This window comes from Tetrao urogallus (genome assembly GCF_951394365.1).
Source record: "Tetrao urogallus genome assembly, chromosome: 18".
Lineage (NCBI taxonomy): Eukaryota > Metazoa > Chordata > Aves > Galliformes > Phasianidae > Tetrao > Tetrao urogallus.
The window spans coordinates 724,379-738,800 of NC_136831.1; the positions used below are offsets into that span (position 1 = coordinate 724,379).

Consider the following 14,422-nt stretch of genomic DNA (forward strand, 5'->3'; position numbering starts at 1 on the left):
CTTAAGCTTTGTTTCAGTTTCTGAGCTACCGGCAGTTTCTGGTTCCATTAGGAGCCACTGCTGTCGGAGATGGAGTCCAGAGCTGCTCCTTGGCACACGAAAAGGAGTTCAGGGCAATATGGGGAAATCCAGACTCATTATATTCTCGAGGAAGAAATAACATGCCCCAACTGCTGCTGTGCACGTTGAGCAGAGTGCTGGCAAACCATCCTCAGCTCTATTGCTGTGCAGTAGTCCTTGCACTGGCAGAAAGGGAAACTGCAGAGCAGCAGGAGAACTCGCTGAGGGTGCTGTCAGCCATTAAAGCTGTCCTTCTGAGGGTGGCTTATTCTGGTCAACATCTCTGGAGCATCTCTCTTGCTCTTTCACCCAAACAGAGCCTTCGTAAACCTCTGGGAGATTTCACTCCAATTATTTATTGTGCCAGCCAAACTCTTCAGGAAAAATCTGATGCCTGAGCACGGCAGCAGAGGAATGCAATTCCCAGGACGTGACCCTGCAAGGACTGTGGTCAGCATGCTCTTTTGCTTGCCTCGTCCCTGGGATTTTTGCACTGTGTGCTGACTGTAACAGCAGTCCTCATTGCGCTGTGCACACCAGGCATTCGTACATGGGAAGTTCAGCCCTCAGATTGCTGCCACGCTGCCTGTGAAAGCTGGGTCTGTGCCCTGTGATGCTCCCGCTGTCTGTGCTGAGGCAGAAGGTGGCCAGGACTGTGGGAGGCCTCAGCCCACTTGGGTTGGCGTGTGGCTGTGCTGGGCGTCAGCAGTTCTTGTGGGCAGGATGCTCAGTACCTCCTCGAGTCGGGTTAATTTAATCTGCGTCACTGAGGCGTTAAACAAGAGGTTCTCTTTGCTCAAAACGTGCTCTTGGGGCACACAGACCTCAGAGCAGGAGAGCAGAACCCTGCAGCTCCCATCTCAGCTCTGCACTGCCCGCGGGGTCGGAGAAAAGCTGCCGCTGCTCACTGCGATATTACTGCACTGTTCTCTCTGCCGCACATTGCCCGTCCTGTTGTTTGTTACTGCTATTCTCCATTAATGTTTGTCTTTTTTCTTCTTTCCCTTCTATCCTGTTTTCTTTTTTTTCTCTCCCTTTTACTCGTTTGGATTTTCCACACTGTCCTTTTTTCTCTCTGTCTCCGTCCCTCTCTTTGCTCGGCCCTTCCCTTCTGCATGCACACACCCCTCCTAGGAAAGGCACTTGTTTGATACCATATCCCTGCTGATCCAGGAGTCTCTGGAAGGAGAGCTGAAGCTGATGGACAACCTGTCAGGCTCTGTGTGCCATCACTATGCCCTCCCTGCTCCCGAGTATTACAACTCTGAGAACCAGGTTAATATTCCTTTCCTGCAAAGTCTCCATCCAAACTCGATTTCACTGAGACCTTTAATAGAGAGTCAGAGTTCTTTGCTTCGTGTAATGCAGTCACAGGGGTTTTGAAGGATCGTTCTGTGGGCGTCGAGGTAATATCTGATTTTATGAAGCTGTATATACCAATGTGAGAGGAGAATCACAAGCTTTGAGTTTCTGTCTCCAGCGCAGAGAGAAGCTTTTCATTGTATGTACTGCTCATGAGTGTTGTAAGGAGAATGCAGCATCCTCCGGTGGGGTTCTTGTGTTGGCTTCTTGCTCCCACCCGGAGCCGGGAGGACAGTGTGAGCTGATCCAGAGGAGAGCCTGAGCAGGGGGGGATCAGGAAGTGATCTCTGCATTTCACTCCTACTGACAGGAGTCAGTAAAATCCAGTTTTGAATGTTTTCCTAAAGAGGCTTCTTGCAAGTGGGTCAGTGTGAATGAGATCCTCATCTCTGATCTGCGCTGAGCTCAGAGGCGAGGCAGCCCCTAATGATGTCCTCAGGCAGCAGTGTGCTCCAGCACTTTCTCGAATAGGGGCTGTAGTACTCGTTTAAAATTAGTTCATTTACTTAGAATAAAAACCCTTCTTTTCCAAGCACACTATTCTCCTGAGCAAATATTTCCCCTCGCTCACAGCAGCAGCCATAACAGCAATTCAAACGTGCCTTTTTCTGCATTTGGAATTGAGCAAATTCCTTATTTCTCCATTTCTTTCTGGCTCCAAATAGCAGAATTTTCCTTGCTAAATCGCTGTGCTTATTTACGAGCTCCCAGCGCTCGAAATTATCCACCTTGGAGGTTCGTTAGGGACAAGTGTTGGTAAGGAGCAGAGCTGCGTCCCTCGGAGCTGTGCTGGGTGGCTCAGGCTGGCAGGGGGGGCAGCGCAGCGCTCATCAGAGCTGCTTGGGAAGCTGCTGTCACAACTGCGCTCGCAGGAAGTGCTGCTGCAGCAAAAACAGGCTTCTGTTTGACGTTTTTATGTAATGAAAAAATATAGCGCTCTGCTTTGCAATGACTTTTCCTTTGAAAATTTAAGCTAGATTTGTATTTTTTTTTCTTGCTGCAATTAACAAACCTATAAATCATTTGGATATTTCCAACCAAATGTTTTGACTGCCTCAAACCCAATTCTGGGAGATGGAAGACTGTTTTGTTTACCTTTTGGCTTTCCTGCTCGCAACATTTGTCACGTTCTCAGGGCAGTCAGGAACACGGAGCAGCACTGAAAGCACTGTGGTGTGCACAGCTCCCTCCTGCCAACCCCACTGCCATCCCCATTTGGGATCACCATCCCTGCGCTGCTGCTGTCCCAGTGCTTCCTCTTTGGGCTCCCCGTGGGAAGTCAGGAGGAACTGCAGAGCGTCTCTCATGCGTTGCCCATAGGCATCCCATGGAGCTCTGGGGAGAGGCTTATTGCAGCCACTCACAGTTTGTTTATCACCAGCTTTATTTCAGCCCACTGATGTTAATTTCTTTGGAGCGAGAGAGTCCAGCCCTGGGATAACTCAAGAGCAGCCAATCTGGGCCTCTGTGCTTTCTGCTGGAAAGCACGGTGCTGTTGAAAGACTTTTCAAATATAGAGGGTAGGGGAAAGCAATGCTCAGGGATAGCTGGGAAACAGAAGGCATTTGCTGGGACGCCCATGACAGTGTGCGGGTGTCTGAGCTGCAGGCGACCCATGGCAGGAGGCACAGGGACTGCAAACAGACCCAGCACAGGGATGTTCTCTCCCCAGAGCACAGCGTGGGCAGCCCCTGCACCCCTCACAGGACACTGCATGGAGGGCAGGGGGTGGCACAGCCTCTTGTGCCCGACCCTAATTGGGAGAGCGGATGGCACCCATAGGAAGGTAATGTTGCTTTTGCCACTTCACTTAGGCAGGAGGACACCAGCACGCAATGCTAGCATTAGTGTATGCCTTTAAACTCCCTCACAACTCCTTGGTAAGCATTTAAGTACAAATGTTCCACTTTTCTTGTCATTTCTTTGTTATATTCCGTTTCTTTAATGTTCTGTCCCTGGTAACAATGTGTATGATGTAGCTGCTCCCACCGCAGGGATATTGCTTTAGTGTCTAGAAGTGTTTAGATTATGATACTTTTTTCTCTGAAGATTTGTGTCCTGGTTTCTTATGCTTAATCATCTCTCCCTTCAGATCCCTCTAGCTGAGATGGAGGCTCTGTCTCTGACGTCAGATATTCTCTCTGAAAAGTCCTGGTCCTTAGCTCTGACGGATGACTCTTTTCCTGATGACACTAACACACTCTTACTTAATGCTCTGGAAAGCAATGTACATACACTGGTCGCTGTACGTTCTGATGTTTGCAGGGTTTTAAATACTGCGTTCTCCTACACCTGCCTAATGGCATTCATAGTCCCAGCCCATGTGCCAGTAGCACCAGCCTTCCCCCGGGCAGGACACTGTCCTTAATGCCATTAGGACGTGGGCTACTACCACTCTTTGGCCACAGAGTTGGCTCCTCGTGAGGAACAACCATTTTTCTTTATTGTTTTTCCCTTGGCGTCATCTGTAAAAGAAAGTGTTTTCTGCAAGTAAAAAATAAGTAAAAATAGTCAAAAAAATGCATTGGAAAGCGTCAAGGTTGAAATTTCCTCTCCATGTGAAACCAATCAGTGATGCTGTGTGGAGGAGACGCCCACAAGCTGACGATGCCCGTGTCCTCTGCAGAGGGATGGGCTGCAGCCCGTGGCCGTGTGAGAGGTCCTCATCTCAGCCAACAGCAGCACCGGGGGCTCAGTGCCTGATTGCAGCCAGTTTGTGTTGCAGATACCAGATGGGGATCTCTGAGATGCTGCTGCTTTGGTGGTAGCATCATCTCACTGAGAAAGAGAGAGAGCTGGGATCGCTCTGTGCCTTCCTGAATGAAACAACCAGTATTTTGAACCCTGCTTTAACCATCTCCTCTTTGAAACATGAGACATTTTTAGCTGTGTAGCAGTCCAGTGCTTTTTTCTGCTGTACAACAGCTCCTCTTCCAACATTTTTGGGCCATTCTTGTTTTCCTTGTTGTTGTTCGTGTAGCTGCCGTTGGATGTTTGTGTCGTCGATAATTTCTCTGCCATTCTAGCTGGTTGTCATCCTAATTATTACTTCTTTGGGAAACGCCTCCAAAACCGTGACGATATTTCCCATCATGCTTCATGGCATCACGTGCAAAAGACTTTGTAAGTTGCATTTGTGTGCGGCACTTTGTTTGGAGAAGCTGAGAGAAGCATTTGGTGAGGCTCAGCCAAACAGCTGGCAGCAGGAGGGTCTCGGGGACGCAGCCTAGAGGTGCCTGTCCTCAGCAGAAGGGGAGAAAAGGGCAGACTGAGCTGCTGTCAGTGCCAGCACACGTCCTGCTCAAAGCGTCTACCCCAAATCCTGCAAGCTTCTGTCAAAATGCTTTTCTTTTTTCGGTGTTTTTACACTTCCCTTCAGCACAGCTTTAGCTGAAAAACACCTCGGACAGAATGTTTTGTTTGACTCCAGATAGATTTGGTTTGGGATTTTTTTTTTTTTTCTTTCCTCTTTTTGGTTTGCAGAAGCTCCAGATTTGCCTTCCAGCCAAACCAAAGCAACACATCTGTGAAAAGTGCCAGGGAACAGAGAGTCACGCGCTGCCGGAGCTGCGCTCAGAGGGTCATTTTTCAGCCATTCCCAGTGGTTGTGGTGCAGCTGAGCTGTGAGGTTGGCCCCGGGAGGAGCAGAGGAGGCAGGCAGGCACTCTGTACATACAGGTTGTCTTTGGACAGGAGCTTGAATCCAAATTCTCCAGTTCAAACCAAACAGTCTTGAATTGGACGCCTCTGCTTGCAGGCCATCTTTTTTGCTTTAAGTGAAATGATATGAAAGGTAAATACTGCTCTTATGGGGAGGGCAGGAGGAGGAGTGGAGAGGGCTCACAGCCATCAGCTGCAGCAGCACAGGGCTGTGCTCTGCCCAGGTCGGGTCCCCGTGGGATGCATTGCACAGCTTCCCCAGGGCTGAACGTGAAGCTGCAGTGATGCAGATCTCTGTCCATCAACAACTTGATTTTTCTTTTCTTCTTCTTCCCTCCTTTTTTTCCTTTTTTTTTTTTTTTTTTTTTTTTTTTTTTTTTTTTTTTTTTTGTAAAATCCATTTAATCTCATTATATGTTCTTATGCAAATGAAACAGTGCAGTGAAATTTCATTTTTACGACTAGGGGAGAAAATCAGAAAAAATCAGGCCTGAGTTTTTCCAGTAGTGCTCAGCAATGCGTTGTATTAACTGCAACGTCACATCTGATTTCTGTGGTTTTCAAAGGAAACCTTTTAAGGATGAGATAATTAATCTGTTAGGACTGCACAGGGCAGCTGGCTGAGCTTCCATTTTTCCTTACTGTCACACATGGGAATGGATGGAGATGTATTTCCCTATGAAATCACACCCAAATTGTAGCCCATTCGATATTGCATCTGGTGCTGCCTACTCCAGCAGACTCTGGCTATAAAAACTCTGCAGTCAACACGTGTACAACAACCTCTGCTGCTCTCAGATCCCTTCTAATTTGAGGATGGCTTTAACTCCGAAGCAGTAGGTTTACATTTCCCTTTCAATAAAACGGGTTTAGTTGTTCAGTGTGTGAGAAGACAACCGATGAGATGGTGCTGGCAGCCAGAATAGAGGACGTTCTCTGCAAACTGCTTCTGGTGAGGTTTTGCCTTGTTGATTTTTTTTTTTCGCTAGGAGAGGAAGCTGCTCGCCTTTGTAAAAGCCTGGCTTGCTGATGAGGGCACACAGAGGAGAGGCAGCCTTATGGTTATTGCAGAAGATGAAAGTCATGCAAAGCATGTGACTGCTGCCGGCCTTGAGGCATGATGCCTTCTTCACACCCCCGAAATAGTCATGGTTTACTCCTGCGGTGTCGCTTCCTCTGTTTCTGTGGTCCATTCTGTGTGGCAGTTTACCGACGGTGCGAAGGAGGGGTTAAGCTTCCCAGTAGCTCCATTTGTGCCACCCGTGCATCCCGGCCATGTGCATGCCCATCGTGCCACATGGTTGCAATGGCTGTCGCTCGCGTCTCTGGGCGCTGCTCTGACGGCGCGGCCTTGCTGCTCCCTCACTGCCTCTCTCCCGTAGGCCGAGCTGCGCTGCAGGGACGCCGCGCTGACGCCGTCCCCCTGCCAGGACCTGCTGAGCGTCAGGAAGCCGTCGGTGGGCCGCACGCACTCCCTGCCCAACGACAGCTACATGTTCCACGCGGCCCAGCCGCGCTGCCGGCCCAGCACCGCCTCCCTGCGCCACGGCAGCCCGGCGCAGCACAAAGCGCACTCAGGTATGGCTGCGCCTCCCACGGCCGTGGGGCTCTGCACTGTGGCGCGATGGGGTTCTCTGAGCTCGGAGGTACCAAGGTGGGCTCTGTTTCCGTGTCTGTGTGTCCAGACCTGTGGAGCGGCCCTGCAGAGCTCGCAGAGCTGTAGGATGGCTGAGCTTGTCGGCTGCCACCTGAGCTCCATCTGCCTCCTTTGGGCAGAAGCCCCTGCGGAGCGGTACATCCGTGTGCTTGTTTGCTGCAGTGCCTGTTGCAGCAAGCTCTGAAAGCTCTGTTCAGGAGCTCTGTGAAAGAAGGGAAGATGGTGTCTCTCAGTGCCTGTAAAACAAACTTAGACACGCTGAACAGAGAGAGATCTCGGTGGGTGGGGGTGCGTAGGATCGTCCTTGTTGGGCTGTGGGGTTGGGATGCACGCCTCGGAGACGAGCTGAGGTGTTCTTAGGTGCAGCGTGCTGCATGCACCGAGGGCTCTGTGTGCACCTGCGCCTGCAGCTGCCTCTCATCGCCGCACCTCCAGCTGTGGGGCTGCCCCCCAGTGCAGCACGGCTGCCTCCTGCGCTCAGCTTTGCTCCTGGCAGGCCGTTGTTCCACGCGTTTGTCGCTGATAAGGCAGAGAAGTTTTTACGAGTAGCGTCATTGGAAAGCCTGAGAGCAGAACATCATTTCAGCCCTGTTCGGAATGCTGGGAGATTTGAGCAGATTAGAAATAAGATGTTGAAATTTGCATAGTAATAAGAACTCGGATGAATAGTGGCTGTTGAACAGAAAGAAAGCAGAAAGAAAATGTGGACGCGATGGAGGAAGCTGAATCTGGAGTTGTGAGGAATCACTGCCACAACACACAGTTCTCAAGGTCAAGGGCTGTCCTCTGAGGAATCTGTCTGTTCATAATGCAAAAGCTGAGGCTGAAATCCTGGTCAAATCCCACTGAAAGCAAGAGCGGAGCTCCTGTACCTTTGGTGGAGCCGGCATGTATGGCTCTCTGTGACAGCCAAGAAATCACAGTCCCTGGCCATACAGAAAATCCTATTTGCTGCAGAAAGAGTTCCTAGTGCTGCACTACTGACCCTTAATTTGGACACGTTCATCCTGTCTAGAGCAAGAATTATGTCCAGAACAAAAAGGGGGTAATTTCTGGGTCCCATTTCAAGGCAGCACTTCTCAGTTCCACCAGGCTCCCTGAGCAGCCCCGGCTTGCTGAGGTAGGCATTGCTCCCTGGAGCACCACTGGAAAAACGGTACCACATAGGAGAAGCGTTTTGGAAAGGTAAAGCTGACATCTGTCTTGTTCACAACTCTGCCGAGCAGTCAAAGCTTCTGCATTTTAATCCTGCTGGTGAAATTCCAGTTGCCTGGATGGCGCCAAAGTGCTCAGAGTTGGGTACGGTGCCCAAATCTTGGCACGTGTGCCTCGTCCTGTTCCCTCTGCAATGTCACCACCGCTGGGACAGGGCAGGTCACCCCACCTGCTCACTGTAATATTGCAAAGTGCTGTGAAGACAGCAAAAGGTGCCAGTCGCCTCTAATAAATCACCGCAACCGAGCCACAATATTTCAAGCTGAGAAAGGTTTTGTTGTCAGAAACACTGGCGCTCGCAGGAGGTATTTGTTTGAATACTCCTTCGTAATGGGGCTGTTGTTCTGGGAAAGATTCCAGGACAAATGAGATTCTCTGGGATTCGGTCCAGGTTAAATGAATTGTTTTGAAAAATGTTGAGGCTGTGGGGGGGAGCTCGCAGAGCTTCAGACCTTTCAGAAGAAGCAGCCAGCAACCACTGAGGGTCAGAAAGAGGCCACGCAGTGCCCGTTTCCTTCTCCAGGGCTGCGCTGCAAAGCCAGCCTTGATTGCTGCCAGGTCAGTTTGCTGCCATGTGAGTCCCAGCATCTGTGTGGTGTTGGGATCAGTGCAGGCACACTCTGCGTGCGCTCTGGTTTGGGGACATCCTTTCCAGAACCTCTCAGGGGCACATCCCTGCAGGGCTGAGATGTGTGGGTGCCTGCAGTCGTTGGCCCTCGCAGGGATGTGGATGTTGCCATTCCAGATGAACTTCTAGTTCATCATCTCCTGTTCTTTACGGGAGCTGGTCCCAGCTGGATCGGGGGAAAATGCCAAGAAAAATGAAATAATAGACTATTTTGGAATAACTTATTAATAGGTGGGAGTTTTTTCCAACCATGGAGAGCTGCTTGTTGAATTGAGCGCTCCTGCTGCGCCTGTCTGTGGGGTGCAAAGGGGTTTCCTCTGACAGGACCCTGAGACAGGGCAGCAGTCACAGGGGGACGCGTCACATTCCTCTCTTTTCTTCCTCCTGCAAGGTTCAAAGGCATCGGTGCAGTCGCAGCCAGCAGACACCAGCTCTCTCCTGCAAATTCCAAAAGACCATTTCCACCACGTGAGAGCTCGCGATCCATTGGTCAGGGAGGGAAAAGCCCCGGCGGCCGCCCCCATGCACTCCCCTTCTGCAGAGAGGCTGCTCCGCAGGCAGGTAAGCAGAACCAGGGCCACCATCTTGCTCGGGTTTCATATTGCTGTGTTTCCAGGTTACCCACACTTTAAATTCGTGAAGGGTTCGCAGAGAAACCTCAGGAGAACTGTAATTCTCCTGCAGAAATAACGAAAAGGTTGATGGGTTTTGATGTGAAAGCCGTCCAGGAGCCTCCAAAGGATGTGAGCACTGTGCAGCATCTCCTCTGGCAACGTGCCTGAAGGTTCCCCGCAATGTTTGCACTTCATTTCTTTGGGTCTCTTCATAACTGCAGCCAAACGCTCCCCAGGGCCTTGTTGGGGTTAAGGAACTAATTCTTCACTGCTGTGATGTTCTCAGTGCTTGGAAGGACACGGTGGCTGCAGGCTCCATCCCAGGCTGCCCTTCCTCTCACTCCTCTCAATTCTTGAAAGGGGGAAATTGCTTACAGGGCACCTCGCTGCGTGCAAAGCCACCATGGAAAGCACGTTGTATTTACAGCAAGAATTGGAAATCAGGATCCTTTCAAATCTCCTACATGCTTTTGAAAAGGTTAAGTATATGCAAAACAGAACTTGTTCTATTTTGTAACTGGTTTTATCTCGGTTATTTTGCCTGGCATTGATTTAAGTTCTGATTCAACCAAAGATCTGAGAGATGTAATCGCAGATTCCAGTCTGCCTGATTGGAAACACGACTTTAAATTCGTCCTTTTTAGTGGAGTACTTAAACTTGTGCTTCGCTCTCACATTTTAAAACACATTTCGTTGTGCTGTTGGTGCATCTGATCCCCATGGTCTGCTTTCTTCAAGAGTTTTGCGTCCTATTTCATCTGCACAGAATACATCAGTTTGATTTTTTCAAAAATATCTTCTTTACTGCATGAAAATGTTCCCACTTCTTTCATCTTTTAATCAACATTGACAAATTAGACAGTTGATTCATTAAGCTCTAAAAATGAATGCAGAGTACCAAGGTTAACAATTACATTAGTCTGCAATGCTAAATTGACATAAGAAATTGCTAGCATGTCTTCTTTGCGGAGGGCTGGCCAGCTCCCCCAGTCACTGCTAATAGGGAAACTAATTGATGTCATGATTCCAGTTCATAACCACTCTCTCTTGCTTTCTAATGAATAACAGACCCATCTTTTTCAATTGATCTCTCTAGAATAAATTACCATGTTAGCCATCTCTCTCGGCCTAATTTTGTTCACTTTTCTGAAGGCTTCTCCTTCTAAACCCCTTCATACATTTAAATTAATTTATGCCCCTCCCTCCTCTTCCTGCTCGTGCAGTGGCATCAGCACGCTCTTGGAGTGACCTTTCAGGAAGAAAAAAGCTTTGGGCTGGTGAGCTTTGGATAGGGAACTTTGGGTGGTGAGCAGGCAGGTCTGTGGGCCATCCGCATCCCCTGAACACCAGTAAGCTGCTGCCTTGTGCTTGCTCTCGTGTAGCACCATTAATAGAAGTAGAATAGTAGTGGGTTCTGGCCACAGACTTGATTTCTGTTGGAGTTAGCTGTGATCTAGGTGGCCGTGCATCGTGAAACTTTGTCTCTGAAGAAGCAAACTCTCTTTGCTGTTCACAGCAGCTGTGATGCTCAGATGCTCCCGCTTGGCTCCTGTTGCTGCCCACACTGATGTGCTGCTGGCACGTCCCTGTAGCTCAAGCCGGCAATGCATTTTGGTTTGCAGCACCCATTTTTCCTTATTGTTACTTACATTGCATGTAATTCTGATTTTCATTTCTTTTTTCTTTTTCTCTCCTCTCCCTTCCCTGTTGTCCCCTCTCCTGTCCTAAATTTGTGCTTAGATAAATCTTGTCCACCACATCCCTGGTCCGTGCACTTTCCTCCACCACTGACACGTGTGTTTCACCTCCCTTCCCCTCCAGCGTGCTGTAGGGTGGACAGTCCCCCCAGTAACACTCCGTTTAGACTCCGGAATGTTTGGCAATTAGCGATGCACGCACAGACGAAGCTGTGAGATGCTTTGGGTGAACACAGAGCCAAGCTCCCGCAAGGAACGTGCTCCTTGGCACTGCTCAGATGCTGTTCTCCAGGGAAATTCTACCTGAACCTAAAACTACATTGATTTTCTGGCTCCAGGACTGCGTGCCCGTGGTGTAACCCCGCTGGGGTGGATGCACCATTGGGATGGCATAGGGTCCTTCTGTCGTGGAACAAACCAATAAGACATTTCCACCAACAGTTACTGCTAACAGCTGCCACAGAGGCTGTAGGGACAGAAAGAACCGGCACTGCCCTTTGTGTGCAACACAGGTTGGTGTACAAGCAAAAGTAATGACAAGAATTACTTTTTGCAGCCGTGTTCTGCTTTTTGGTGCTCTGTTTCCCTTCTCAGCATGTGAATGTGATCCCTGCCCCCCAAACACTCCTTAACTCTGGTGGCATCGAGGAGTGCAGAATGAGCTCCGCTCTCAGGTGTGGTTGGTTACCAGCGTGACGCTGTGAAATTGTGACTAGAAGGGATTGTTAGCTGGCATTGGACAAAGTGATTTGGCATATTGAATGTTCTCTCACTGACAACAAAGGAAGGCACTGCGCAGGTGTGAGAGCAGTGCTGCTGTGTGCACGTATGTCTGTGCTGCAGCTGATGAGAGCTCTGCCTGAACAGAGATCATTTGGCTCAAGCAGTCCTCGTGGGACAGCTTTTATAAAAATCCTGAGATCGTTTTGGGGGCAATTTGTCACAAAAGCATTCCTTAAAATGAGGAATTTCATCTCCTTGCGCTCCTCTAAAGGGCTGAGACCAGCTGGAGGCATTTCCTCCAAATTTCTTGATGAAGATTTTAATCTTTAAGATAATTTAAGAATCATCTCAAACCGAGACACTGCCTTTAAGGGCCGGTTAATGGGGCTGATTTATAATCCTTTTTGGCAAGGGATGCAGTGCAGAGGAACTGCAAAGCCTTCAAGCCACGCCGTAGGCACTCTTGGCCAGCAAGCACCAATGTTGCATATGGCTCAAAACAACCAAGTTAAAATGTGCCTTAGGAAGCCTGGGCTGTCAGAATAGGTAGAAGTAACTACAGATGCCCTAGTCCAGCTTCTGCAGCTCTCTTCAAGCTCCCCTGTCTAAGGTGGTGCAGAGTTGTGGTGCCTGCACGGGACAAAGCTGTCCCAAAGGTGGACATGTGCTGCCACCTGGGGTGGGCACAGACGTGGCTGCTCTGGTGTTGGTGGCTCTGGGGATCTTGCTCCATGCCCTCAGCATCGCCTGAGCTGGAGAAAGGAATGCACAGGTTCCCTTGCACATCTTCCCTCTCCCACTCCTGTTTGCGCCCCTAAGATTTCAAAGGAGTTTGCCATAGACCCTCATCCTTTGGATAACCAGGATGCTGCTAGGTTTGGCTGGGGGCATTCTGTTTTGCAGTCCTGCATCCTTCCAGGGGAAAGATGAAGGTCAACCACTTATGAAGAATAAAGGGCCAAAGTCTGCTGTCTCTTACACAGGGATAAGCCCGCATATCCCTGTAGGAACCAGCGGGTCCACATTGGGGTATCTCCAGCAGAGCTGCATGCCCTGTGAATGCTGTGCCTTGCCTGTACTAACCTTTGTTTGGTCTGTCTCTCCCATCTGGCAACTCCCCTCCTCCCGACTCCCCTGCGCTCTGTGCAGATGGCCATAAGGAACGACTCCTCGGACAGCAAGGAGAACCTCCCCGCCGAGCTGAGTGAGCTCCCCGACCCCGATATCCCCAGCACGCCCCAGGAGGAGTCATCAGCTGCTCCGACCCCCTCAGAAGGAGAGGATTTGGCTGCGTGGAGCCGGGCAAGCGTTCACACACAGCAGCATTCCCACAATCAATACAACGTTTCAAAGCAGGCACCAGCATCGTGTGCTTGTGCGGACTCTTATCAGGAGACGCCTGGAGACTCAGTGGACCAAGAAGTGTCTGAAACAAACAGCTCCTCGGAGCCCTTCCCTTCTGAAACTTGCACAGCCTCGAGTGCCTGTTCAGAGGCACAGCCTCTCACTCCTAAGAGGAGCATTGGCAATACCGGCAGTGTTACGTTGAAGGACCTGAAGAAATACCACAGTGTTGACACCCAAGGTCTTCTAAAAAAACCACCCTCTTGGTTGGATGATCAAAGGAGACATTCGATAGAAATCTGCTCCATGGAAAACAGCCCTCAGCACCATTCCACATCTAGCTCCTCTGGCTTCATAAGTCAAGTGGTAAGTGAAATGGAAGGCTTGCAAGGAACTCGGCAGAAGAAAAAACTGAGTCCTCCGTGTATATCTATAGACCCACCCAGCGAACAAGGCTTGCTGCCCAGAGGACCTCACAGCATCTCACCTGCCAGAGGAGACACCTGCCTGAGGCGGCGCGCTCCGTCCTGCGATTCCAAGGACTCGATGGATATTGGGGATTCGTTGCTTCCAGACAGCATGTCAGCATCTCCTACCCCAAAGAAAGACTTGTTGACACTTCCTAGCTTTTCCTTTGATCAGAATGAGATGGAGCCCTGAGTTACTTTTCTGTTGGTGCCAAATGTTTTCTTCCTGTCATGTAATAGAAAAACAAAACAGAAAAAAGGAAAACAAACGAAAAAAGAACTGTATTCCAAAATGGCACTGGGTAAAATATTTCCAAAGAAGGATTAAAGAACCAGCTGGTTAAAGGAGGGGTTAACCTATATCACGCTTACTTAAGCATACGTTCTGCTTAGGTAAAAGCAATACAATGTGCAGAATCTATATGTATATTATATTTTATTAAATTAATTGAATCTAGTATTGCGAGATGTAGTACATTTTGTGACTAAAGACTCGTTTGATTTTCCTCTATTTTATGTGTCTCAGAATATTTCTGAGATCAGGTGGGTTTATATGAACATTTTAACCTTAAAAATATATATTTGATCCCTTCTCTTTTTTTTTCTTTTGTTTCGTGGGTTTCATTTTGTTTTGCAAAGCACAAAATGTAGCCAATTAGTGCATTACGGAGGAAACGTATCCCACAGTCAGCAGTAAATAAGAATTATTTAATGTAATTTATTTTTCCCCTTGGACTCGAGTCATTTTCTGGAGAATACAAAAATGCGGTAGCGTTCTTTTCTGACAAAATGAATTCCCACTCTTGCATAAAATCGGCATCCAGAGGAAAAGCAAGTGCACAAAGCAGGAGCGTGCAGCGCCGAGGGCTGGGAGCGCAGAGCCGGCCGAGCTGCAGGCGGGAGCTGCGCGGTGCTGACTTGGAATGGGCTGCTTTGGAGTTTTGGATCGTCTGCAGGTGATTCACGGAATCACATCCGTGATCATCGGTGATGGT

The 14,422-nt window shown here is 49.2% G+C and overlaps 1 protein-coding gene across 1 annotated transcript in view; it reads left to right on the top strand.

Moving 5' to 3' along the window:
• CACNA1G (calcium voltage-gated channel subunit alpha1 G) overlaps positions 1–13,620 on the top strand; it is a gene marked incomplete at both ends in the record, with an annotated part of 100,482 nt that extends 86,862 nt beyond the window's left edge. Inside the window, 5 exons of the mRNA XM_079544415.1 lie at positions 1,195–1,335; positions 3,515–3,649; positions 6,465–6,660; positions 8,974–9,143; positions 12,766–13,620. Coding sequence (XP_079400541.1) covers positions 1,195–1,335; positions 3,515–3,649; positions 6,465–6,660; positions 8,974–9,143; positions 12,766–13,620 — 1,497 coding nt within the window. The remainder of the gene's footprint in view (positions 1–1,194; positions 1,336–3,514; positions 3,650–6,464; positions 6,661–8,973; positions 9,144–12,765) is intronic.
• Between the last annotated feature and the right edge of the window lie 802 nt (positions 13,621–14,422).